Here is a 27,855-nt window from a genome sequence, read left to right as displayed (position 1 = left end):
TTGTTTCTGATGATAGAAGCAAACAAACACACACTTAGATGGTAAGGTCAGTACAGACTACATGGCTTGAAATAAAATGTCAAGAGCGAGACGATTCATACGCCATTTGGTTAGACCAAACACAATGTAGTGCAGTATAGCGTAGTATGGTAGTGCTGTACACAGTATGTTATTCTGCTCACCCTCACTGCTCTGTTGCGTCTCACTGTACTGTACTATAGTATATAGTAATAGTGTAGTTGTTGTGACACTACAGTATATTATTCTAACTTGTATTAAATAATTACCACAGTTCTTTTCGGAAAAAAACAGGTTGACCTTTTCACTGTGTAAAAAACAAATCGCAAAATCTATTTAAAAAATCTCTTGATCTAACACTTGTACGTCTCTCTCTGTCCTATAGGTGCGGTGTTTCTTCATTCTAGCTGTGGTGGAGTGTGGTTCTCGTCATGGGGGAACTGTTCAGGAGCGAGGAGATGACCCTTGCCCAGCTCTTTCTCCAGTCTGAGGCAGCCTACTGCTGCGTCAGTGAGCTGGGAGAACTGGGCATGGTCCAGTTTAGAGATGTGAGTATGAATGTTCTCGTGCTGCGTCGTTCGTTTGTTTGTGGTAGAGCTCCTCCGATAGGCAGAAATAATCCCATGCATTGGATTGAAACATGAGAGGCCACAGAGGACATGTGGTGCTACCTGTTTGCTGTCTTTCACATGACATCACACATGTATTGGTGACGAATAGTGAATTCATACATTTGAATGTTTCCACCTCATTATTTCAGTCATTATTTCTCCCTTTGAGTCTTAGCCATATATACATAATCCTTGTCTTTTTTTTTCTCCACCCACAGCTGAATCCAGACGTAAACGTGTTCCAGCGCAAGTTTGTGAATGAAGTGAGGAGATGTGAGGAGATGGACAGGAAACTGAGTAAGTAGTGACACAACTTAACAATCAGGCCGAGCCAAAGGCACAATATAGTTCCTACAGTGGTTGGGTTCACATTATTGCACATATGAAGTAGGAAATATGAAGTGTTGATATATTTGTATTGAAGAGTGGTATACGTTGATATTGGTATTGCACATGAATGAATGAGTAATTTGCCAGTTTTTTGGGTATGTGCTGTCTATTGGGAGTAGTGATGATTCACATGATTCAGTCCTGCTTCACTTTCTGAGGAAAGCTGAAGTAAACCTGTAACACATTTCAAAATAACAGAGTTGTCAGTGAGAACATGATGACGTTTTTATTTATTTCATCTGGATAAATATAAAGAACTTGTTGTTTTTCACTGCTAAGCTGTTGAACCGTGGATCCTCTCTGCTGAACAGGGTTTGTGGAGAAGGAGATCAAGAAAGCGAATATCCCAACTGTTGACACTGGAGAGAATCCAGAGGTGCCTTTTCCCAGGGACATGATCGATCTAGAGGTAATCAGCCTGCCATCTGTAATCATGATCACTCATCATCTAATCATTATTATTTTTGATAGATGAGTTGATACACGTCGCATATTCCACAAACACCCCACTCAGCATCACCTGAGGTATGAGTGGTCAGTGGCCCTACGCTTCAAACTATGATGCCATAGGTTCCCCTCTAGCATCAGGGCGGCCTTGTCAGCTTCCACTCGATACGTGCACAGTGTCTCTTTTCAAAATAAGCTTGTGACGTAGGTTTACTTTGTTTTTAGGTTGACTTTAGCAGAACAACTGAAAGTTTGTTACACAAAATAATGACGCTTCTTACATAACGCACTAGTAAAGTAGGGAAGTTATGTAACAAAACTAAGGTAAAATAAATCAACGTTGACACATCCAACCCACTCAGCCTTTAATTCAAAGCTTGGTTCTGATGAATTGTGAGTTTTATGTACTTCAGCTTCATGTGTGCATGTATACATGTCTATACACAATGTGCAGGATTTATATTTGACAGTGATGATGCACACATGATAGAGCAAAGTGTGTATTTTGTATTTATATTGTTGCTTGTGACTGAAAGGCCACCTTTGAGAAGCTGGAGAACGAACTGAAGGAAATCAACACCAACCAGGAGGCCCTGAAGAAGAACTTCCTGGAGCTGACGGAGCTCAAACACATCCTCCGACGCACGCAGCAGTTCTTTGATGAGGTTTGCTGGTTTCACCCTCTCAGATGTACACACCACACACACACACACACACACACACACACACACACACACACACACACACACACACACACACACACACAGGAGCACAATAGATAATTGATGGAAACAAAATATCTGGTCTTCCTAATATCTTTGTAGATGGAGGATCCCAACCTGCTGGAGGAGTCATCGGCCCTGATGGAGGGCAGTGAGGGGGGCCGCGGGGCCCCGCTCAGACTGGGGTAAAGCACAACTGCATCATATTCTCCAACTCACATTATCTATGAATTGCACAAGACACGTTGCACATGAATACATATTTTGGTGGACAGTAGAATGTCCTCAACTAAAGAAATTTGTCGTCCAAAGTTTTCTTTTTTTTAAAAATCTGTTACATTTTTAATTTGTCATGTGCTCACACTAGGGCTGTCTACATATCACATTTTCACTGCATAATTATCTCGGCCAAAAAGATTCACGATAACAGTATAATTAGGATATCTACAGAAAAAGTTTAATCTTTCACTTGTTTATTGTGCGTTTTGTCTCTTTTTTGGCAAATGAATAACACTTAAAATATGAGTGTGGCGAGACGGAGAGAATCTGTAACCATAACTGTATATATAAAATGACATATATATATGTATTATATATACATAATCTAAGTTAGCTAGTTCGCAGGCCTGCTGACCAAAGATCAAATAATGTCAGGTAATGAACATATTACTATTTATACATCAGCCAACTAAAGAACTATTAGTTGTCTTTGCCACTCAAAAGGCTGACTATGTCCATACTGTGGTCCTTTTTCCACTCTGAGCACTTGTCTGTGTGGTCTGTGCAGCTTTGTGGCCGGAGTGATCAGCAGGGAGAGGATCCCGACCTTTGAGAGGATGCTGTGGAGAGTGTGTCGCGGTAACGTCTTCCTAAGGAAGGCAGAGATCGAGGACCCTCTGGAGGACCCCGCCACGGTCAGCACACACAACATACATTGATAGAGACGAGTGAAGAGACAAGAAAAGAACAGAGAAGCATACAAAATACCAGTCATACAGTGTCATAGTGTACATTCTTTTACTTAAATTAGAAACAGACTCATCTGTGAGTTGTGTACATTTTCTAAAAACTTCTTCTCTTTACAACAGGGAGACCAAGTCCACAAATCAGTGTTCATTATCTTCTTCCAAGGTGACCAGCTGAAGAACAGGGTGAAGAAGATCTGTGAGGGGTGAGTGTTACAGAGGAAGATATCTGTTTTTATCTTATCTTATCCAGATGCCACAGTTTATGGACAGAAGTCAATTTGGAAGGTTGGGTTAAGGCTTGTGTGGTTATGGTTAAGTTTAGCTATAATCTTGAATTACATGATACATGTAGGCATAACCGTAGAAATGGAAATGCAAGTTAATGTTAAAGGGGAACACCACCTAGATAAAGAATTCCAATACGTTATTTCCATGGTCTAGGAATATTTAATCAATAATGTGAACATGAGCTAGTCTCTCTCAAGGCCGAAACCAGAGAAGTCAGATCAAGTATAAAGTGTACAATGAACGGGAGACCCACAGAATGTCTGTTTTCTTTTTGTCTTCTATTGTAGTGCTGTCAGCTGTGAAACAGAAAATGTAACATGTAGTCAGAGCATTCCCCTGGTGCTCAAGAACATCTCTCACAATTCATGGTCTATGGAGCAGCTCCACACTTTGTACTTGATGACATCACATATTTCAGTTTTAGCTCTCTAGTTTTTGGATTTGGGAGAGTTGTTAACTAATAACTGTGGACTGTCTTAGACCATAGGAATAACATGGATGGGAGTAGTTCCTCTTTAGAGTGAAATGTTGTTAACACAAGGGGAAGATGGGCAGCACTGTGTCTGTCCACAGCTACAGTTGGGTCCATAAGAGCACTGTTTATCCCGACTAGCAAACAAGGGGACACGGTGCCATCATAGACCATAGAGAGTAATGGACAGGCCTGGTCAACATTGTTACCATTGGTAAATGCCATTGTTTTCTTGGTGCTAACATTTAGTGGCCATTAGAATACTTGCAGCTCATAGTTGCTGCTGTGGTGGTTTTGTCTTAATGACACAACACCATCCAGGATTGTCACATTGGCCTGGGCGTAGAGACTACACATTTATATCAGAAGGTCTGTGTGTTTACCAGGCTGAGAGGGTCTAGGAAAAGTTATATTCTATTTGTTGCATTATGGGAAGTGTAGAATTCAGTGGTTTTGGAACTTGAGTCATATTAGGGAGTAAAACTCAATATTTTACCACCTCGGTTTCGACCTTTCTTTTTATGCTTTCGGGTTGTCCGTTCATCCGCCATCTTTTTGGTGGTCAGAGGTCAAGGTCACTGACCTCTCGTCCGTCTATTTTCGGGAACACAAAATCTGGGGAACACTATGAGGTATCTTTCTCGAGATTTGGCACACAGACTTGGACTCAACTGATTAGAATTTGGTGGTCATTGTGACCTCACAAAACACATTGTTTGGCCATAACTTACAAATTCATATGCTAATTATGACAATTTCCCACAAACCAGTAGCAGGATAAAATGGTGAAGTGAGGACATTTTGGGCAGACGTGGATGTAAACTGCTACCTGACTGGTTGGCGGAGGCACACAACCGTGAGGTGCTAATTCTAGTTTTAAGTGCAAGTCCCCAACTTAACTAAAGTTAAAGCACTAAATCACTGGAGTACCTTTAAAAAATATCCTCTACCTGATATGTGTCAACTCCAGCATGTGCATCATAAACTCGAGTAAGAAAGAAGGAACCACGATGGAGAACGTACAGTATGTGTGACATGCTGTGAGCTGACTCTGCTGGAGTTGTTCCCCAGGTTCCGTGCCTCACTCTACCCCTGTCCAGAGACCCCACAGGAGAGGAAGGAGATGCTGGCTGGAGTCAACAGCCGCATCGACGACCTCCAGATGGTACGTTTGTCACTTGATCTTTACCTCCCATCACACACATAACTACCCCAAAAGGTTAACAAAAATGAAAAATGAGTAAAGTGAGAGTAGAGGTGGTTAACCTTAGAGTAAAGCCTGCTTATTGTTTCGGCCACATTACCATTAGCAGTGCAGTTCTTTTTTGAATTTAATAATTCTTTCAAAGGGTCTTTGTACTCTTTGTTGTACTGCTGCTCACTAAACAAGAAGAAATCAATCAGAAACTTCACACAACAGGATGTCTGTGTTCCGTTTTCCTTTCAAATGTATTTCCAATCAAATCACAAAAGCCCTCGTGGTTTTTTCTTGTGCATTAGTTCTTATCTGTGAAAGACCTTTGTCCTGTCCCATAGTGTTGTGGTTCCCTAAAGTTTGCCCTTATTAAGCCTGGAAAAAAAGGCCTGGTTCTGCTCGAGCGGGCTGCTCTGGTCTCAGCCTGGCAACCAAATACAATGCATGACACGCCGCTACAAAAGAGCGTCTTACTCAGGTTTACACGGAAGATCTGATTCTGTGCATAAACAGGACCTGAGTCTTGGAGCCAGCACAGTAAAATCAATCTCTACCATTTGTCAACATGTTTACTTCACAAATCCTGCACATTCCAAATGTTTAGCTCACATTATGTTCATATCACAAAAACATGACAATACGCAACACACACAGATGGACCATAAACGGAAAGTGAAGAAATAGCTTTCAGTTCAATAAAAAAATTAAATGTATTCAAATAGAAATACTGACCAGACCAGCGGTCTTTGGGCCACATTTCCAGTGTTGCCTGGACCAGGATCTACAGTCTAAAACAAATCTCCCCACACTGCTACTGCAGGTGCTGAACCAAACAGAGGACCACCGTCAGCGAGTGCTGCAGGCCGCCTCCAAGACCATGCGGGTGTGGTTCATCAAGGTGAGGAAGATGAAGGCCATCTACCACACGCTCAACCTGTGCAACATCGACGTCACCCAGAAGTGTCTGATTGCTGAGGTGTGGTGTCCCGTCTCAGACCTGGACTCCATCCAGTTTGCTCTGCGCAGAGGGACGGTGAGTTCGGTTTTCGGTCTGGTTGTGTGTATTAGGAAACTCTGATGATAATACAGCCCGTACTGTGAAGACAATATGCAACCACCGGCTGAAACACTAACAAAATGCCTTTGCTAGCTAAAATCATCAGATTTCATCATTTGTTTTGGCAGCTTATAAAAACGTAGTTGTGGGTACTTTACCCTGTTGGTAGTGTATCCCACTACACAGCAGCTTTCAGGCATTTTCCCATTGTTCGCCAGCAGACAGAAGTGACAAGGAGGCACCTTCAAACAATAGAAGCTCAGTCAAAGGAGACGAATAGTTTTTCCCATCTGGTGAAGGCAGTTCTTAGATGCGCTCTGTCTCAAAATTTTGCTCACATTTCAAAAGAGAAAAAAACTGTTTTCCACTTGAAGAAACATAATTTAAGCCTCAATCCTCAGAGTGTTCATTTCTGGCATCGATAATAGAGACAAACCTTACACAATTAGTGATTGTCCTTCAACATCTTTGAGGACCCATTGTGTTAGGTTCAGAGCATATCTGTTGCCTCCACACGGCTCTAAACATAGAGACTTCTGAGCCGGCAGTTAGCAGCTAACAGTACTAACAGTGCAAACAACAACAACAGTGCTGACAGAGCCAACAGTGTTAGCCTGGGGGGTAACCAGGGACCGGGCGCTACACCTACGCGATGACCCTTGGAAGGGTCACCATGTTTTTTTCCCGACTCTGCCTCTGATTGGCTTACCCTGATATTCTTAACCTAACCAATCTCACTCCTCATACCTAAACCTAACCAACCCAACCAACGAAGGCAACGGGTACTAGCCAATCAGAGGCAGAGTACGACAGGTCGTGCCTTCTCCATAGCAGGATTTGTGATTTAGCATGCACTAACATGCACATGCTATGTAAACAAAGCACAGAGAATCTGGGATTACAACACACACAGAAGGAAAGTAACTTCTTCTCTGAATTATATATATAGAACCTTTACGTTTGTATTAAACTCAGAAAGTGGAAGCCTTGTTCAGCAAGATAATCTGCACATATGAACCACTTTTATGATTTTTGAAGCATAAATGTAATGGCCAGACTGTATTCAAACTACACCCTGGCATGACTTCACCACCACTAAGCTGTGGACTGGTGTTCTAGGGATGATGTTTGTTAGTCTTATAAAACTTATAAATCTGTTTGTGTGAACCACAGACCTTATTTCAGACACTTAACCAAAAACCCATTCAAAAACCATACTGAATCAGAATCGGAGGTGCTGACTCATTTCTGGGTTTTAGGACTTATTCCTGCAGCACTCTTTTGAAGTGCACACTACCAACATTGCCATTCAATACAAATGCGTCTCCATTGGAGAACAATGTTGGGCGGTATCGTTGCAGAAAGATTTGTAAAATCAAATCACAAGTGGCAAAGCCAAAACAAACACCAAGCATACATACATACATGTATAGAGTATTCATTTCAGTTGGACTTTAATACTCTGCAGTATGTGACTGATAAATTGGGGCTTTATTTGACAGGAGAGGAGCGGCTCCACGGTGCCGTCCATTCTCAACAGGATGCAGACAAAGCAAACTCCACCTACCTTCAATAAGACCAACAAATTCACGTCAGGCTTCCAGAACATCGTCGACGCCTACGGCATCGGGAACTACCGGGAGATCAATCCAGGTTACACAGGAATTCCTTTATCTACATTTCAATTCATTGCTCATCTTACTAGTTTAAATTTGATTATTGATCACTGAAACTTGTGGAAGTGCAGCAGCTGCAGCGCAGTGTTAACAGAGTGGGTTAAGCTGCCACAGATATTTCAACTTCAAAGCCTTGCAGAAGCTTTCAAATCCCTCCATTTCCTCCATTTTACACTGAAAATTGCGTATTAAGTTTCATTGACAGTAGTTTAACTGCTATTTATTAAGATAGGACAAACTAGAATTAACGAAACAATGTTACCAACCAGCCTTTTTTTTTTTTGTCCAACATCATAAATTGTGGCCTCATTCCGGAAAAATAAATGTGTTGCATTTTTGCCAAATATTTGCATTCTGTGTGAAAGTATTATCACAAGACAACAGTTTGAAAAAATATATTGAAGATCAAATTAATCGAACGAAGAGGAAAAAAACCACCTCCAGTGTGTAAAGGCCTTTACACACATCATCTAATTGTCTCACTTTCCTTACATAGATTGTGCAGACACAAACAACTGTTTACAATAAACCATAAGTGGTAAATGTATTGTAAATGCATTTCATATTTCAGTCATTTTCTGTGATTAAGATAGTATGATTTTTCCTGTTACAGCTCCGTACACCATCATCACTTTCCCCTTCCTGTTTGCGGTGATGTTTGGCGACATGGGTCACGGCGCACTGATGACCTGTGCTGCTCTCTACCTGGTCATCCGAGAGAGTCGCCTCGTCGCCCAGAAGAGTGACAACGAGGTACAGTGAGACATAAACCAGTAACAGAGTAATGAGAAGCTTTACAGTTCACCCTCGCACTATAGACACATACGATATTTCTGAGTTGTGTGTGTGTGTGTCTGTAGATGTTCAACATGGTGTTTGCTGGTCGCTACATCATCCTGCTGATGGGGCTCTTCTCCATGTACACTGGAATCATTTACAACGACTGCTTCTCCAAGTCACTCAACATGTTCGGCTCTGGGTGGAGCGTCAGGCCCATGTTTGGCCCCAAAGGAGCCAACTGGACGTAAGTCACTAACTCTGCTTGGACTGGTAGTTTCTACTTCCTCTACCACAATTAAAATAGATGTTTTATATTTTTGTAAATATTTTCCAATGAAATTTGTCAAAACATATCAAAGGAATAGTTAAACATTTTGGGAAGTATGCATATTTGATGAGAAGATGAATATCAATTTCATATCTGTGTGTTAAGTACAGGGCTGGAGTCAGGACTTGGTTAGCCTAGCTTAGCATAAAGACCAACACCTCTCAAGCTCACTAATTAATACATTGAATGCCTGTTTCATTTCAAAGCAAACAGAAATGTAAAAATGACAATTTGTGGTTTTGGGGAAGTTGGAGCCATTTGTTGGCGAGCAGCCAGGTGCAGTGACTTTCCTAAGTCTTGCTGTCACAGTGAGGTTGACCTGTTAAGTACTATCGTGCCTCTACACAAACATTACTAAAACCTGTGCTCGCTGATCTGCCCACTAACCTGCGCTATAGCCAGAGAAACAGAAAACTGGGTTAATGGATAAACTGTTGTTCGTCATTAAATAATTCACTGGTTGTTTTTTTTTGCATTTGAAGTTGTTGTACTGTGCTCCGTCTAAAAGACTGTTAAGGCTACGCTAGCAACTAGTTGCTGGTGTAAAACACTAGTTTCCAGGAACCTTATGTATGTTCTGTCATCATATATAACATACCATCGACATTCATGCGTTATCTTACTACTATACTCTATGTGGTTGTTTCATGTTCTAAAATGTATTGCTGGTCGTTGTATATAATCTGCTTCCTGTCAATACATTGATTCATTTCCTGCTGCTCTGTCCTAGGTTTGAGACACTTGATGCAAACGGAGTTCTACAGTTAGACCCAGCTGTACCCGGTGTGTTCAATGGGCCGTATCCACTCGGAATTGACCCGGTAAAATCTGTACACTCACTAGAAAAACAGAAATAGCTAGATCGTAGTTCTTTTCTGTGGTAAGAATCACAGTGCAAACAAAGTGTGTGTATGAAAGCCTGATATATCTTCTTCCTCTGTGTCATAGAGCTCCATTGTTGTCCAAAGTGATTAAAAACACATCAGTGAGCCACACTGTTGCACTGGGTGACATGTTTCTACATGTACACAGTAGCATATTTTGACTAGAGCACCAAATGTGGATTAATCCGCCACTGAAAATAGTCCCCAACGTATGCACTATTTCACTGCTGTCTGAGTAACGTGTTTAAAAAGCTACAGTGCCCAGCTGTTTTAGAAAATGATTGAGCCTTTTTTTAAAACTATAATCAAACTGTATAACTAAGAGGTGTTTTTAAAGATCAGCATCATCTGTAGGCACCAGCAGGCTGAATCACCAAAATAACACAAAGGAGCAAAAAATATAGACTTCCCAATGTATTTGTTTTACGTTAGTACGCCCTAATGCCCTCAAACATTTCACTTTGTGTAATCTCTGCAGATCTGGAATGTTGCCACCAACAAGCTGACCTTCCTCAACTCATTCAAGATGAAGATGTCTGTGATCCTGGGTGTCATTCACATGCTGTTTGGAGTGTCTCTCAGTCTCTTCAACCACCTGTACGTAGGACACTCTGCAACAATGCTGGAATTGAACACCTGAACCATTTGGTGTCCTCAGTTTTCACTCCCGTTCTCTACAGGCTTAAAGCATAGTCACTACAGGCCAAAGGGTTCGTACCGGGTTTGACTGGCCACACTCGAAGATGTGGCATAAGGCCTACGAAAGGGGCCAGATGTAATGAAAAGAGTGGTTTACACTTCTGGAAATTGTTTTGCTCAGTTGTTTGCACAGAAAGTGATGAAAGTAGTTGTGCGAATAATGAAAAAAAGAGCTTGAGAAAGAAGTTTGAACCAAAGGAGGTTGGTTACAAAAAATTGGCCATTTGAGGAAGATCTGACTACCGAGGCCCTAAAACTCCTCAGAACTGACATCAATTGGCAAGCGGCACTATACATGTTCTCCGTTTGAGGCTTTAGCCTGTATGGCCACAGGTTTTTAACATATTGCTAATATCTATGTTGTGTAACGGGTGTGGTAAGGACCCAGAAGCAGTACGACAGACACACTGAATAGTTGGAATCGAAGCTTTATTCTCAACTGAACTCACAACAGGAAACAGTCTAGGATATGCACAGGTATAGGATCCCACTCGGTGGAACGCCAAGCCGTCAGGGGAGAAGGCAGACAGAACCCAGAGGAAGCAGAGGCAGAATCTCGTGGTCGAGGACAGAAGGCTGAGTGGTTCACCGGGGCAGAGGCAAGGCGGAGAAGTCCAAACAGGCAGAGTCGGTAACGGGAAACCAGTCAGAGGGTAAACGCTGGAAGGTCTGGCATAATGCGGAGAACGATCTGGCAGTGAGTGTGTGTGAGACTGGGGTCTAAATAGTAGGTGCAGCAGAGTGAGCAGGTGAGAGTGATGAGCTGATGAGGTGAGTGTGAGTAACAGGTGCACTGAATGAGCTGATGAGGTGAGTGAGAGATGGAGTCACAGGAGAGAAGGGGCAGAGCTGTGACAGGTTGTCAAAGAATGTACCAGTGGTGTAAAACAAGCAGATCAATTATTTTGGAAATATCTGTTAACATTTTGGTGAATCTATACCATCATCCTCCAGTTCCTTATTGCTCTGTGACTGCAGATATTCAGACTGCAATCACCTGGATTACTGCTGATACTGAAGGAACAGTTCAATGTGAGGAGTGGATTCCACTGATCCTCGTAGTATACTTGTACTTAGGATTGCTGTGTGATCAGGTTTGAGTTATGACTCTGGTTTAATAGGTTTACTCACTGGTTTCTGGTGGCCGCCACGGCAAAATCTTTGCCACCACGGCAAAAAAAGAAAAACAAAAGAAAAAAACATTCTGTGATCAATCATCTGATCCACCTCCCTCAATACGTACTCGGTTATTATTGCTGCACAACACGTCTGTTATTCTACCCGCGAAGCCCGACCAGTTCATCCTAGTTAACGGCACCATTTTTAAGAAGATGAGGTCACTCTGATATTTTCCAAGGAGGAGAAAGTCGGGCAGGCATAATATGCATGTGTATTAAATCTAGACGGATGAAATGATGTAACCTGAAATACTTTCTTTGCACAGGCTCATAAAAAACTGTTGTTGTTACTGTCACTGAAAACTTTTGGTAATTCTTAAGATTATTACGTGTTTGTTTCCATTGATAGACAAAGAGGGGACATTAATCAAACTTAGGAACAGAAGAGGACAGGAGGCCTCAGGGAGGGACATGAGAGGAGGCAAGGAGAGAGGAGGCAAGGAGAGGAACGTCTAAGGGCAGGGGAGCAGGAGAGGAGAGGGAAAGAGAAGCTTTAAAACATGGTTTTCACTTTTCTTATGTCCACACAGCCCCCATAGATAACTCAGTTACTACATCCATCTGAATGGATACACTACACTGATGGAGTATGATGAAACAATTATTTTCACTGCAGGCCAACATCAGCAAAGTGATTCTCCATCACCGACATACAGTCGCAGCGCTACTATACAATCTGCTTTGTCTGTGTTGTTGACTGAATTTCTCCAGGTACTTCAAGAAGCCACTGAACATCTTCCTGGGCTTCATCCCCGAGATCGTCTTCATGGCGAGCCTGTTTGGCTACCTCGCCCTGCTGGTCTTCTACAAGTGGACGGCCTATGACGCCTTCACCTCCAAGGACGCGCCCAGCCTGCTCATCCACTTCATCAACATGTGTCTCTTCAACTACAGCGACCCCACCAGCAAGCCCCTCTACAGGGGACAGGTGCTCCCTCTGCCTCTCCCAGCTTCCTGCCCCCCGCTCATGCACTAGTATGGTTGAACCCTGGTAGTGAGGTGTACAGCAGCTCAAAGCAAACTAAAATAATAGTATATTTAATTAATAGTAATTAACAATGCTATATATATCATAAATAGTTGTGCTGATACCAGTACCAGAAATGCCGCTGATACAGCCTGAAGTGCTGGATCAGGTAATAACATGTGTCTCTCGCTAACTGATCCGTGCATCCTGCCCCATCGGTACTGAGCATGTGCAACTTTTAACAGAGATGAGAAAGAAGCGAGATGGCTCATTCTGGGAAAAGAAACGGTTGCTGCATCTGGAATCGATGATGGAATGAGGCGTCTCGCTTCTTTCGCATCTCTGTTTAGAGGAATTTGACAACATTTTAACACTGGAAAATCCCACCAGTAAAACACCGTTGGTATTTTGACGCATTATTATTGGATCGATACTCTGTTGGCCAATACGCAAGTTCAGGTATGGAGAAGTAAAAGTTTAACTTGTCTTATGGTCAGAGGTCAGTTTCTACAGAACAGCAGCCCTGGTGCTGGCAGGGACTTTGTGCCTCGCTCTGGGATACTTCTGGAGGGGTTGTTCTTGCCGTCATGAACTCAGATCATCACTTTCTCAAACTACTTTACTCTGCTAGCCAGACCACCAGTGTAGCCACAAAGTATCAGGACAGTAATATGTTATGTTTCTTTTGGGATTTGAAATGAAGCTAAAAATGGGAGTTTAAACATGTTGCTACATATAGTGCCTGATGGAGATGCTATCAGAGAACTCTTTTGCCCAGAGTTACCAGTCTACCTAGTTTTGTCTAAGTTTTTGGACTACTAAAAACTACTAGACTACTAGGTCTACCAGGTCAAGAGTGGGCTGTTCAGCTAGCTCAACCAGCCCTGCTATGCCTGTTCTGTTATGGGCTGTCTGCTCTTGATATGATTAGTTAGAAATAGTTTTGTTCCTGTAATGGGATTTGCTGTCAACCAATCAACAGTACACCAAAGCTTCTCTGTATCATGCACATTTACAGTTATGGTTTACTTAGTTGTTAAGGTATTGCCCAACCTGTGTCATGAGAAAAGAGAGTAGTCAGCGCCAGTGAGGTTTATTCCAGAGGACCACATCTATTCAGTCCGACTAACACTTTACCAGCAGAGTGTTTATGTCCTGCTCTCGTTGAGGAATCAGAATCAGCTTTATTTACCAAGTATGTGTAGACATACAAGGAATGTGACTCCAAATGGCAAAAAAACACTAAATTGTAAGTGGGTGAAAAAATGGATGCATACATAAACATATATAAAAAGCAACAATTGACAACAACATGCAATGTCTATGTACATATTCCAAGGGTCCAATGTGAAACATTCTGCAGAAAAGTGTACTCACCTTTTAACAGATCAGCATATTACTAGTGTTAGATTAAAACAACAAATAACTGTAACAAGTAGCTGTGTTGCAGGAAAGCAAAGGACAGCTTGTATTTGGTGGAACAGGAGAGGAATAAAGTGCCATCGTTGAGAGGGAGGATGGAGTGAGGCCTCAGCAGGATGTGTTCAGGGAATTAGCATCTTCTGATCATTGCTACACATCACCAACACCCTGTTAACCTCTCTCTGTTTGAATCTGTAGATGGGGATCCAGATTTTGTTGGTGCTGATTGCCCTTGCATGTGTTCCCTGTATGCTGATTGTGAAAACTATGGTGCTTCGGCGTCAGCACCTGTGGAAGATTCACCTGGTATGTGGATCTGATCCCACCTATAACCTTACTGCCACCTTTGATGATTAACATTTATAACCTGTGATATAACCTTTTTTTTCACTCCTATTCTGCCATTCATTTCAATGCACATTGTATTGTGTAATGTGGTTGGTTGTGTTGTCATGAAACATGCTTAAAGCCTGCCTTGGAAACGCTCAAATTTTGGTGTGAAATTTGGTTGAAATACTTGACAGAATGGGGCACCCTAACAGCTGACGATCTACCACTTGTATCCTCTACTCTAGCTGTACATTTGACAACTTCTTACCAAAATTCTTTCTATCTAACGAATGTGAATTACCTGATATATGAGCCTGGTGCTCTCTTTGCTCTCACTGGTTGGCTTAAAGCTCAAAGAAATGCAGTCCCATCAGACCAGAGATCAGTACCAACTTTAAAGAATTACGGTTGTGTTTACCGCGTTCACAGGAAGAGTCCCACATATAAACTTTGTACGTTTTGGCACCAGGTCATTTTTTTTATTGTTTTTTGGAGAATTTCTGCGATTATTTGACAGACATTGTAGGTCCGAAGGTTGGTATTGAGGAGATTTTGTGGTGCAGGATATGATGTGATTCTGCAGATGCATGCAGGTCGTTGAGTAAGATCTTGTTTTAAAACATTTCGAACATCCCATCTTTAACATTACAGTGGCTAAATGTTGTTTTTTGCAAAGGTTGCCTTTCGTTTTGTTTATGTCTCATTCTTATTGTTGAAAAAAGGTTGTCAATTGATATTATTGTGATTTTATAAAATAGTTAGCTCACTCTCTAGGATGACATCGCCCATAGTTACTGTATGAGGGTGAAGTAGCAGTTTGTGTCTTCAGTTGTCTTAATCCTGTGACAGCTATGGATACCAGATATTCTTCTCTTTTTTTGATTGAAGATGATACAAAGAGAATTTCAATAGAATGTCATCAAGAAGGATTTTTGAACAAGGTTACCAACCCTGCCTTTAAGTTATCAAAGAGCATGCAGTTATTAGCTAGCTGACATTCCTTATACAAATTAGCCACCAGAGATAACTAGCCTGCTGTCAAGCACATTAAAGCCATTTTGGACAAGTGACAAAAGCACTGGACTGGATCAGGGTGTTGCTGGTCGCTCGATGAGCCAACAGGAAATGTTGATTTTAGTCATATTTAGAGGTTTTCCAGTTACAAGCTGTACTTTACAAAAATCTTCATTTGTGTTTGTTGAGATTTAACTCGACCAATGAGCAGCGTTGTGTTTCACAAGTGGTTTGGAATGAAAGTCTTAACTCACTGTATGGGGTGCCCTGTTACTTTCAAAAAATGAAGTAAATGAAGAAAGCGTTCAACCTAAGGCTTGCTTTAAGCTAGACACAGCTCTTGTGGCTTTTGTATCTAGTCCCAGAAGAGGGAAGAAACCCCTGCAGAGAATCTAGAGCAGTCTTTAGAACAAACAGGCGTGTCCTCATCATGCACCGGACTCACCCAACAGGGTACGCAGAAGTTTGGAGGGGTGCGGGTGGGCAACGGGCCAACGGAGGACGAGACTGGCATCATGGACCATGACCACCTCTCCCAGCACTCAGAGGAAGGAGATGAGGTGAGCACATGAAATATATCCGCTAACGTCACTGATTACAATTCCATCCTCTCCCAGACCTGCGTTATGATTGGATTTTGATAGAAGCTCTAGTGTCACTTTAAAATTGAAGTGAGAAGGCTTGATATCCGTCTATAATTGAATGGGTTATTTCCATTTTCCATATGCCAATACATATGAAATACAAAGCAAATTTACATCTTTCTCCGCATTGACCTTTTACCTGCTGTGCCTTTTTAGCTGATGTTTTGTGTTTTGTGATTCTGATGGTTCCTGTATTTAATATTGCACCTTTATGTATTTAAAATGCTTGCCATTACAAAATGTTTCCATGCTATCTTTGTTTCTGGTGGGATGGCCATGCGATTCCAAAACCTATATGGTGTTTGTCGTTGCATCACAGTCACTTGTATTTGGCTCACTAACAAATGTGTAGTCTGCTTTATGATCAATCATATTGATCATATACTGAAATGATGACAATAGTTAAATGTGCTCAATAAACAATTCAGAATATTCCCATTGCCTCAACATGCTCTCAACATGGAGACGACTAACAGTGTTAACGTGAGGGTGGGGCTGATACCGTGCATGCGCGGCAGACCGGCTCAGTAAACAAAGCAGAGAAAAGCCTAGATAACAACACACAGAGGGAGAGTGACTTCATTCTCTGCTCAGGTAGACATCTCCACTATCTCTTTACATAGACAATAGTTGTTTGATGATAAATGAATGTTCTGAATATCAAATGTAAGTTCAGCGCTGTGTAGTTCCAGCAGTTCCAGCTTCAGGCTGTCTCAAGCTTACAACCAAAACAATAGTAAATGTAAATCTTCTGTCTCAGCTCCTTCACCAGCGCCATGCTTCACTCCCTGCTCTACCTTCATATCAGAGATATCTCTCCTGAGTAGTCACAAGAGATGAGGTCAATGTGGGCACAGCGTGCAGCGAGAGAGGCAGGGCAGTGATGGACCGCAGCAGATAAGAGATGGACTTTCCATTCCAGAAACATAAACAGAGAGGTGGTGTTCATGAGAACCAGCGGGTGGAATTTCTCAAAATACCAGCCAGATTTGTTTCTATCTGTGAATCAGAGGCTCTCCCAGGTCTCCTGCATAATAAATCTCTGAGTTGTTTATGTAGCGATAACATATTACATAACTCTACTGTTATAAGACTGCAGTCTGTCATCATTATTGCAAGCGTATGATATTCCATGTTGCCATGACTTAACAACAGGCTTATGGAAATTACTATTGCAGAATGTTGAGTTAACTGTTAGAGTGTCAGGTTGGACATCTTACTGAGTACTTGAGAAAATGTTAACATCCAGATAAATTGATTGATGCAGGGCTCCTTCTCTCCTTCAAACACATTCTGAAGGCTTCAACAGTCTGAATTAGTCTCATAAATCATACATATGATGTGAGATTATAGTATGAACAAGAAAATCGGAAGTTATCCTTTAAGATCCAACCCGCCCCGAACCCAAGAGGTGCCAAATTTGAGATATGAGATCCGAAAAAAGTTCTATTTTGCTTTATTTCATCCATTATTGACTGTTAGCTTACCAGGCTAATGCAATGCAATTCATCGGCTGCACGCTGTCTCCGTCCCTCTTCCCCATGAGATGTGCATGTCTAATATAATACATGACACAAATGGATGCTTGTAACAGTCAGAGAGAGAAAGAGATAAAGGTCTCATTGAATTACATTTACATTACAAATAATCAAAAGGAAACCCAACCTTAGCAGTCAGTCTAATGAAATAACCTGCAAAAGTAGGATGGGACCTGATGGATGGATGCGGTTTTTGAATTCTGACACTAACCTTTGACCTTTGCTTACTTTCAAGCACGCAGAGGAAGAGCCGGTAAGAAACTGAGTTTTGGTATCTTCTTAACATGTCTGGATACCGTCTTGCCTGATCTGTTTGTGCCTGTAGCACCAAGTGGTGGTCTTCCTGTGTGAACCTCCTGTACTCCTATAATGCCCATCTACATATGTGTGTGTATGTCTGTCTGTGACAAGCCCCGCTAGAGATCATTTAGTTTCTCATAGGTAGCAAGTTTCCACTTGTGGCAAATGTCATATATTGAAACGAGGCAGAATAAGTTCAATCACTTTCGTAAATAGCTTTGAAATTCTTGAGATTTATTTATTGTACATTAAGATTTTTGGCAGACGCTCTCACAAAAAAACAATATGTTTGCCTTTTAGGAAGGATTATAAAGTGTGATCGAAGACCAATACCCACAAGACAGAGACAAGCCGGAGTTCAAACCTGTAGGACGAGTCAAAGCCACAGACTGTATTATAAGATGTAGATGTAGTCTCCGAGACGTCACTCATTGGACTGTGGACTGTGGTTTTGCGGCCTTGAGTTCGGTGTTTTAGCAATTGCCATCTTGTTTTGTTTTTTTACAAACAGAAGTGGGTGGAGCTAAATACAGCTGAACGATGATGATTTTTTGGGCGACCAAAGAAAGAATGCAAGTCATTTCCACATTGACTGGAGGTTGCCGCCTCACACATCTCTGCTCTTCAAATGTACCCTCATTTTTTGTCTTGGTTTTGAAACATGTTTAACTTTGTCCTGGCAAATCAGTCTGAAAGGAATTTGTGGATGCTAAAAACAATGTTGTTTATACTGAGCCATTCCATCACAAGTCTAAAGTCCTGTACGTTGTGAATGTACATTTTGCAATCACACTCTCATCTGAAATGTTGGTTCACAACAATTGTGATCAGAGCCACTGGCCTCGGTGCATTTTGCCAGTACGGCGTGTTAGCCAGGGTTGTTTTCATTAGCCACTTATGTTGGAGACCCTTTGAATGGAAACAATGAGTGCTGCTTGCATGAACTCTATTTCACGGCTCCAAGGACAAAAGAGAAGCATGGAAAGAGGAAACCGGGCCAGTGCAAAGCCAAACCCAACAAGAGCAAGTCAGAGCAATAGACTTCCATGTCTCCCCCCTCCCTGCCCACTCCATACAGGAAAGGCTAGTCTTGTTCCAGGAAGGAGAGAACGGAGGAACTCTGTTGGCTTTACAACACACAAACAAGTCCCTGCTCTGTGATCACGCTAGGATCAAAAAAAGGAAAGAAACTCAAACGAGCCAGACGTCTTTGCTCCTCGTTTTCGGCCTGATCAGAGCTGAAGGCTCGGGCGGGGGTCAAAGGTCAAAGCAGCCCCTCATTAAGATGATAGCGGAATTTCCATTCCAAATCATTTCCATGGTTCATGCCATGCTGACTGTACAGTTGTTATTACTGGCCACTGTTAGAGCAGCAAAGCTGGGGGATAGTCGTCTGTGAGTGTGAAGTAGAAAGTAAAGTGTTGTGATGACATATGTGTCAGGAATGACTTTCTGGAAAGTCTTTTGTTTAAGTCTCAAAAGAATGTTTACTATTGTAGCAAGCATATTGAAAATTCAACAACTGTTTCATTTGTTCTCACTTTTATGTAAAAGATAATGTGAGGAACTTTTAACTGGTTATGAAACCGTTACTTCAGTTTAATGCTGAAGTCTCTATATGACCATCAGAGAGAAGATATTTCTTTACAGTTATTCTTAATGTTTGTCATTCTGGTGAAATCAGATAAAATCTTGCATGTTCACCAGAACCTCCTTTGGCTCAGATTCCTTCGGGGCCTCCAGCAGAGACCAGCAGCCGTAGTTAATATTCCTTCACAGGGAGATAGTTTAGTCATGTGATCAAAGCTGCAGACAAAAGAATCAATATCCTGGAAGGTGCTCTCCACTGACTTCACATGTCATAGTTGGTGCTACGCTGCCTGTGAAAACGGTTGCATGAGGTTTGCTGTGGCTCTGGAGGGGCTTTGTTAACTCTGAGAAGTGACATGAACCAGATGTTTTGGTTTGAGTTTGGAGACTAGAAACACATTTAATACACACTACCAACTGGGGGTGTAGTTTTTGAAAGATGCGAGTTTGCCAGGCAGGAAGAAGAGAACGGAGGAACTCTGTTGGCTTTACAACACACAAACAAGTCCCTGCTCTGGGTGAGTTGCATTATGGGAAGTGTAGGATCCAGGTTTTTTTTGTGTTCAGCCTCTGCTACACTAATTTTGACCATTCTTTATGTATGTTCTGAGACTTTAGGCCAGTGCAATACTTAATCACTGCACTGCCTCATTACAAATCATGTTTTGGCCTTGAATAATACAGATATACCTACTACTAAACTAGGCTGCAGTGATTAAAGGGCCCTGAGCCCTGCAAGGTGCTGGATTCCCTGCATGTACACGTGGAGTCATAATAACTACTATCAGCTGAATGCCTCTACATGTAAAAGCATATACATATAACATAACATATGTATGTATACACACAAAGATATGTTACTATAACCATTCGGTGTGTGCTAACCATCTTGTCTTTCCCCACAGTTTGACTTTGGTGACGTAGCTGTCCACCAGGCCATCCACACCATAGAGTACTGTCTGGGATGCATCTCCAACACAGCCTCCTACCTGCGTCTCTGGGCCCTCAGCCTGGCTCATGCACGTGAGTAAAAGCCCGCATACACAAACACACACAAGCATGCGCCCTTTTATGATGCACATTCTGTCAAATATTATGTAAAGAGGTTGCAATGTATATTTCAGAATAATATCAGCATATATATTTCGGTGAGAACCTTGCTGTTGCCATAACTGTGTGTGTGTGTGTGCAGAGCTGTCAGAGGTGCTCTGGACCATGGTGATGCATCTGGGTCTGTCCTCCCGGAGCGGCGGCGGGTTCTTCGCCCTGTCTATCATCTTCTCGGCCTTTGCCACCCTCACTGTTGCCATCCTGCTCGTCATGGAGGGGCTGTCCGCCTTCCTGCACGCCCTGCGTCTGCACTGGTTAGACCAACACACACACACACACACACACACATAATATATATATATATATATATATATATATACTGTGTATATATATATAGGAAATACCTACACACACGCCCACTCACATACAGTTCACATGCATGCTATTAAATGCATAATATATGTGTGTATTTGTAAGGTGTGCACATGCAAACACTCACGTGCCTCTCACATGCCTACTAAATGAATTCCATATTAATAGAAAACATACACACAGCAGATTGTCTGTCTGTCATTGCTCACCTCTTGAACCAAGCATCTCTGCCAAAGCTGCACTTCTTCAGCTTTACATGCACACATGAGGAATGCTATCAAAATGAAACATTCCAGACCCAAAGTGGTTTACCAAAGTGAGCGCTCAGGCCTCCAGATAACCTCACACCCTGCAGCTCCATCTCCTCCTGGCACCACCTCCACCCTGCTGATCCAGTGTAAACTACACTGACACGCAGGCAAAGCCAAGTCATGGGATTACCATTATTAGAGCCATGCAGTAATAATATTACATATATATATATATATGAATCCTTTTAATGAACTGGTGAATCCTATTCATATTAATGAGCCCATCTTTTTCTCAGTACCAACATTGTGAGATGTGGACACCATAGCACCGCTGATCACTACATGAGGAGGAGGTGTTGTGAGAGTGATGGATGATAAATGTTCAGTATCCCAAGAGGGAAACATCCCTTTAGTACCAAGCACATTATTGTATAATCCAGTGAATAACAAGCACACTGAGCTTCTCTGTCAGATGTGCGAGAGCTTTCCTCACAGAGCTCATAGACACACAGCCTCAGGAATATAAATCCAGCAGAAGTGTTCAGCTGTCAGATGTGAATTGGAATTATATTCTGCTCTCTTGAACCTTTGTTAGTCTCACTCTGTAAATGTTAATTTGTCCGGCAGTTACATGCTTTATTTAACAACACTTTTTGCCCAAGTTCACATTTTACTAGGTCATCCCAATTTCAATTCCTATACTTTACCAGAATTGGGACGTGTTGGAAGTGCTTTGATTTAGTACCTAGCGTGCTTGTTTGCATAGTGATCAGGGTGGTATGAGTGTACTATGTTGGCCTTTGTAGTTCACATGGGTGAAAATCACAGAATGAAGAAACACCTTAGCAGCCTCTGCAGACATGTGATTTCTAGTGAATCCAAAATGGTGATAGTGATGCAAGTGAAAGGCAGCAAAGGATTAAGAATCATTGTCTGAGGACTATAATGACTATAATCCAGCTAATCCTAATGCACGCAACCCTGACAACAGGAAATGCTTCTGATACTCCCTTTTGTTTATCACTGACATTGGAGCAGTGTTTGGTGCTGGTTTATCACTGCACAAAAAATACCGTTTCATATACTAGGGTTGAATTAAAGGACTGCTGTTATTCAGAGGCCTGGTCTGTTGTCTGTCTGTTCTCAGCCACCGTCCCTTCATCGTGGGCTCATTAGTGGCTGAATCCAGTGTTCCACTGACCGCTGGGTCAGTGAAAGCAACGCGTGTGTTTTCTTGAATCCCTCTGGTCTGTGGGTCTGCTAGCAGCACAGAGCCTCCCGTCATGATTATGAGACGGATAAACAAAGACAAGGAGAGAATATACAGCGTGTTTTGGTTGGACAGAGGTACGGCGTTAATGCTTAGCTGCTGCTCTCAGCGCTGATTGTTGTAAGTAGGTTTAAGTAGACTCTGTCTGTCCGTCTGTTCTTGTAAACTAGTGGAAAGCGATCTAACCACCTTGCACATTATGAGCCCAGCTGTCTTTTAATCCAGACAGCGTTGTTCGTCCAAGAAACCTACAGTGCGTGTTGTGTAACCCCACCTATCTGCCTCACTCATGGGCCGGCTGCATGTTCCAGGCTGGAGGTGTTGTTGTACGAAGCTTTGTTGCGGACCAGACTGTAGTGGAAAGAGCTGAGTTGAACCACAGACAGCATTAATATGAACGGCTTTGATTGAAAAGCCAAGGATTGGCTCGAGGCCAAACAACACACCCATATCTACAAATCAGCAGCTGCAGAAGCTTTGTTTATGACAGATGAAACGAGTGGAGGCAACAACAAGAACTCGTAGTGAAATAGTGGCAGAAGTGGCAGATATTATTAAAGGCCAACCTTTAATAATATCGAAGCATAATAATAATATTTAAGCATAACAATATGTTTAAAGCATAACAAGTTCAACAAAAATGAGCTAACATTATTTACACAGTGTTATTATTTACATTATATTAAATACGTTTATGTATTGTGTAGCAGAGATATCCAGTGAAATGAGCATGCTAACCAGCTAGCTTGTAACACTACCTGTATACCTGGAGAAGCTGTAGTGAGTCAGTGTAGCGTCCAGTCTGTCCTCAGTCCAGCAAGTCTAGCATTAATGCTGCCCTCCATTTCTATGGAGGATGGATTCAGGCATCCCACAATGTTCCTTTCAAAACAAATGACTAAAACACAGTAAAAACAAGTTCATTAAATGGAAGAATAATCAATTCCAGAGGTAACGACTTTAAAAAAGAGTGTTTTTAAGAGAGGTTTGACAGAAGAAACAGAGCCTGATGTCCTCCAGTACAAACCAACGGGCATGTGGCTGACAGACAGGAAGCATTGAGAGAGGGACTAACGCTTACAAAAGAATCACCAGGCTCATCCTTTAAATGCTCAAATAGGATATATTTTTTAATTAATTTCAAAAATGCAGTATTGGGTGTAATACTCATAGACAGGTAACAAATCAGCTGTGAATTAAATGAGAAAGTTCAAATGACATGAACAGAATGGAGCCTTATCACCGTGATTCTACATTATCTAACATTAGTGAATGAATAAGCTTCCAGTGGCCCACAGAGGGGCACTTTGTTAATAAAGCAGCAGTGTGTCGGCTCCACAGCTCTCCGCTAAGGTTAAAAAGGAGTAGTGGAGTATTTTTCACAGAGGCGAGCAAATGGAAAAAGTCATGTTCAAAGTAAACAGCAGTCAACGTGGACGCTTCGCTCTGCTGTCCACTCTTCACACGCACATGCTGATGAGTTACACACACACACACCAACACCACAGTCAGTGGCGTTTAGTGTGTGTAAGCTACAGCTCAGTGCAGATGAGAGGATCTCTCATTTCTTTCCTCGTTTCAAGTGTTGCCCTCTGGCAGGCCAAATATTTGCCACAACTGGGAGACATTCCTGGGCACTCCCCTCGCTCGCACAGGCCAGAAACCAGCAGGGAACTGAACATCCATTCTTAGTTTTTTCCTCTCAGGTGAAGACATCAGACGTTGTCAGGATTTGGGAATTACAATGTCCTAACTGTGGATTGCAGTAAATTTAAATTTTTCAAGTAAAAACATGGTACGAGTATGGCACTCGGTACTCACTTTACTGCAGATGAATCAGAAAATGAAGTGCAGTAGAAAAACATTGAGGTTTGTCTTACGATCTGTAAGTGATTGAACTGAATCATGTTGGACTTGAGCGTCATTAAGTCTCTGGATACGCTCTCATAAAAGATGATTGCTGGTATCACAAAGAATCTTGTGTTGTCTTCAAGCTCTGTGGGATGGATCTTGTATTTTAACCCCTTCATTTAAAACCTCATAATCACATTTGGGGGAAATGGGCAGAAATGAGCAGAAAGTGTGTTTTAATAAGTGCTGTTATTATTGGTTGATCTGAAGCACTGGGATCCCCAGAATGGATTCTTGTTTTTTTTAAAACTGATCTTTGCCACCTATTCACTGAGCGTATCTTTACTGACTGAGCAGGCAGCACAGCAGAGTCTACTTTTGGTGGTAGTGATGTGAGTCTGGCTCTCAGCAGCCATATTTGGTCACACAGCAATCTTGAGCGTGTTGCAGAGCGTACTACTAATAAATGTCTCATCCACTGACTCTCACGGTTCCTCTCCACATCGCTGCCATCTCGCCGTGTGTAAATGTCCGAGATTTGTTATCAAGGATTTGAAAAGGCTCGGCTTCCTGCTAGCTCGGCGCTAAGCATCCGGTCTGCCAGAAATGTGTGTTCCTGCATGTGGGAAGAGTTCCACTTGGATGTCCCCAATGCCACGCTCTGCACTGCAGCTTCAAAGTGTGTCTGGTGATCCAGACTCTGTGTTTTGGAAGAATATTTTGCTACCACTCTCTAATAAGGAACCTTTATAGAGGCCATTAATAACTAAACTCTCATCGACTTGTGTATGTCTGTTCTAAATGTTAGAACTGCGCAAATAAATACTCATGACTTTCTCACTTCCTAATAATCCAGCAAGTTGTAAATGTTAGTAATGCATTCATTAAAGGTTGTTCAGTTATAAATGTCAAAGACTTATTAATAACTTGTTGATAAATGGATTTTGGTCCACTCTGTTCTCATTAATGCTTCTAACCGATCAATTGAGTTTTAGTACATGATTTATGATTCATTAAGCATCCAAAAAGTAATTAGTTACAACTTATAACTCCTTTGAACTTGTGCAGTACAGTATGAGTCTCAAAATATGTTCCAACATCATGAGCAGCATAACAAGCGAGCTCAGAGCCTCAGAGCCCAGACAACCCATGGAAACAACACTCAGGACTCAGTGTACATCCTGTACAGGTCTACGTCTGCTGATGCAGGCACACGAGCTTTGGGTAGAATTACAGCCAGTCCACAGACAAACCAGGCTGATAATGGATTTAATGAAGTCATATATCAGCCAGTCAACGTCAAGTCGGAGACTATTGTTCTTATTATCATCTTTCATTTTTATACACTATCAGCCATTTGGAGTGGGCTGAGCAGATGATAGTTCCACTGCTCTGTGGGAGGGTTTTACTCTGACTTGCTTCATGGAATGTGCTCTGCCTTAAGGACATACTGTAACAGCCAAATCAATTTCTATCATCATCAAGATTACCATTAATATCACTCAAGCTGAACGTCACACATGCCAACATTCCTGGTGTGTTCCTGTCTTCTTTCATCTTTGTTTTGGCCGTAGTAAAAATAATCATGAGCACATCAGAGGTCGTGTTGACAGAAGTGAAGTTGTAATAAAGAGGTTTGAGTCAGCTCACACAGGAAGCCACTGAACGGTAATGATGGTCTGAACAAGAAGGCGGTGGGTATCCAAGATCTACCAAAAAAAAGACTTCTGTTTTGTCGACAGACACTGATTTGTCCTCTTGGAGTCATGCTAACATACGGACTGACAACATTTTAAGCAGCATCATTCTGGGGATTAATGTTCAGAATACAATATCAAACTCTCCGATGCATTCAAATGTGGCTCAGACATCCTTGTTCCCCTCGGGTAGAATGCTAATAACTTTGATGATGCTCTGACTTTTCGTATAGTTCCATCATCAGGTCAAAATGTATATTTGTCCAATACTTTGGTTTACGACCAAAACCAGGCGGCAACCTCTGGTTCTGAGAAGTGAAGCAATGCAGATCTGTCTCAAACTCGGAGACAGAGTCTACTTCTCTACTTCTCTTGATTTATTACCTCAGTAAACATTGTGAACATGAGTTTATGGTCTCAAGTCTTCTTCAATACAGCATGATGTTCATTTACTAAATGATGGTCCATTTAGAGTCAAACAGACCATAAAGCAGGGGATGCTTTAGGGCGGGGCTACTGTGATTGACAGGTCGCTACCAGAGAGTTGTTCGTCCTGAGAGTAGTCTGTTTTCATCTTAGAGCATTAACCCTTTCACAGTGTGTTTTCAGTTCATGAAAGTTAAATGTAACCATTTTCATCACCTAAAAATGTCTTTCTCAGTGTTTAGTTGTACTTAGCTCCACCCTCAAAATGGCGACAGCTAAAATGCCGAGCTCGAAGCTTAAAGATTGTAGAACACAAACCAATGGGTGACGTCATGGTGGCTACATTCACTGATATAGTCTATGCAAAATACCATTCACATAATTCTATGCACATTTTGAAGTATCCCCTTCTAAAAAGCTGTATAAAAAACATTCTCAATTGCGCAAAAAAAGAGTTGATGCCCATGATCAGAATACATTTAACCCACATAATATATGTTCATATTGTCTTTGTCTCTAGACAGCATGAGACATGGCCAATAGCAGCTGACATGAAAGAGCTATTAAAACTAAGTGTCCTATTTATGTAACATCACTTAGAAACTATCTACGATCAAGGTCAAATGGATTTATATTGCACATTTAAAACAACCACAGTTGACCAAAGTGCTGATCCAAATCAATAAAAAAGGATTAAAATACCAAATATAGAAATATACAAGTAAATAAATAGAAATAAAAATAAAAATGATGATAGAATTGCAGCACAAAAGATGATGAAGTCAAGGTGTCAAGCTCAACTCCAACTGAATGTAAACAAGAAGGGGTTCTAAAATGCAGTTTTTTATAAATAACAAAAGTAATAACAAGGGAAAGTTGTAAGGCCATTATTCAACATTTGGCAATATTTGTGTTATGACTACAAAGCAATACGATTCCTCCCAGTATATGATCAGTATATGATCAGTATATGATCAGTATATCCAGAAATCACATCTTTAATTTCACTAGGTAGAATCAATGTATGTATGATTTCTTACATCCTGACCATGAACCAGTGTCGTCCCTCACCAGAATTCGGCTGTTAGACATCCTGACACCTCTAGTGACGCTACCTGGTGGGGTAAGAAGCGTTGAATGTGTTGGCCAATGTGGGAAAAATATCAGATAAATACAGAGACGGCTCTTCCTCGCTTCACCCTGATAACTTTCAACAAGAAACACTTACTTGGCCATCCATTTTCATTGTGTGTTGATATATTAAACCATGCTTATTAAACCCCAGTTCTCACCATCACTTTCTTTCTGATTGTCCTCCTCTCTCAGGGTGGAGTTCCAGAACAAGTTCTACTCTGGCCAGGGCTTCAAGTTTGTCCCCTTCTCATTTGAGAGCATCCTGGAGGGACGATTTGATGAGTGA

General features: G+C 41.7%; 1 protein-coding gene across 8 annotated transcripts; it reads left to right on the top strand.

The window, feature by feature from the left end:
• Window positions 1-449: 449 nt before the first annotated feature.
• atp6v0a1b (ATPase H+ transporting V0 subunit a1b) lies at window positions 450-27,855 on the top strand (the record flags this gene model as incomplete). 8 transcript variants are annotated; one of them, XM_079182111.1, is made up of 21 exons in its annotated part: window positions 450-566; window positions 848-926; window positions 1,331-1,428; window positions 2,003-2,131; window positions 2,291-2,373; window positions 2,976-3,102; window positions 3,277-3,359; window positions 4,988-5,081; window positions 5,932-6,144; window positions 7,671-7,821; window positions 8,458-8,597; window positions 8,705-8,868; window positions 9,683-9,773; window positions 10,315-10,433; window positions 12,425-12,641; window positions 14,301-14,408; window positions 15,899-16,006; window positions 17,864-17,881; window positions 20,424-20,541; window positions 20,711-20,882; window positions 27,762-27,855. In XM_079182111.1, 21 exons carry the CDS (start codon window positions 450-452, stop codon window positions 27,853-27,855), a joined length of 2,523 nt encoding a protein of 840 aa, XP_079038237.1. The 8 variants fall into 8 exon arrangements, with proteins under 8 accessions (XP_079038237.1, XP_079038235.1, XP_079038236.1 ...); XM_079182109.1 differs by having other exon boundaries at window positions 15,806-16,006; XM_079182110.1 differs by lacking the exon at window positions 17,864-17,881.

The sequence above is a fragment of the Pholis gunnellus genome, assembly GCF_910591455.1.
Source record: "Pholis gunnellus genome assembly, chromosome: 21".
NCBI classification, from domain to species: domain Eukaryota; kingdom Metazoa; phylum Chordata; class Actinopteri; order Perciformes; family Pholidae; genus Pholis; species Pholis gunnellus.
Note: the sequence above shows the minus strand (reverse complement) of the source record. Positions and strands in the feature narration are given on the sequence as shown.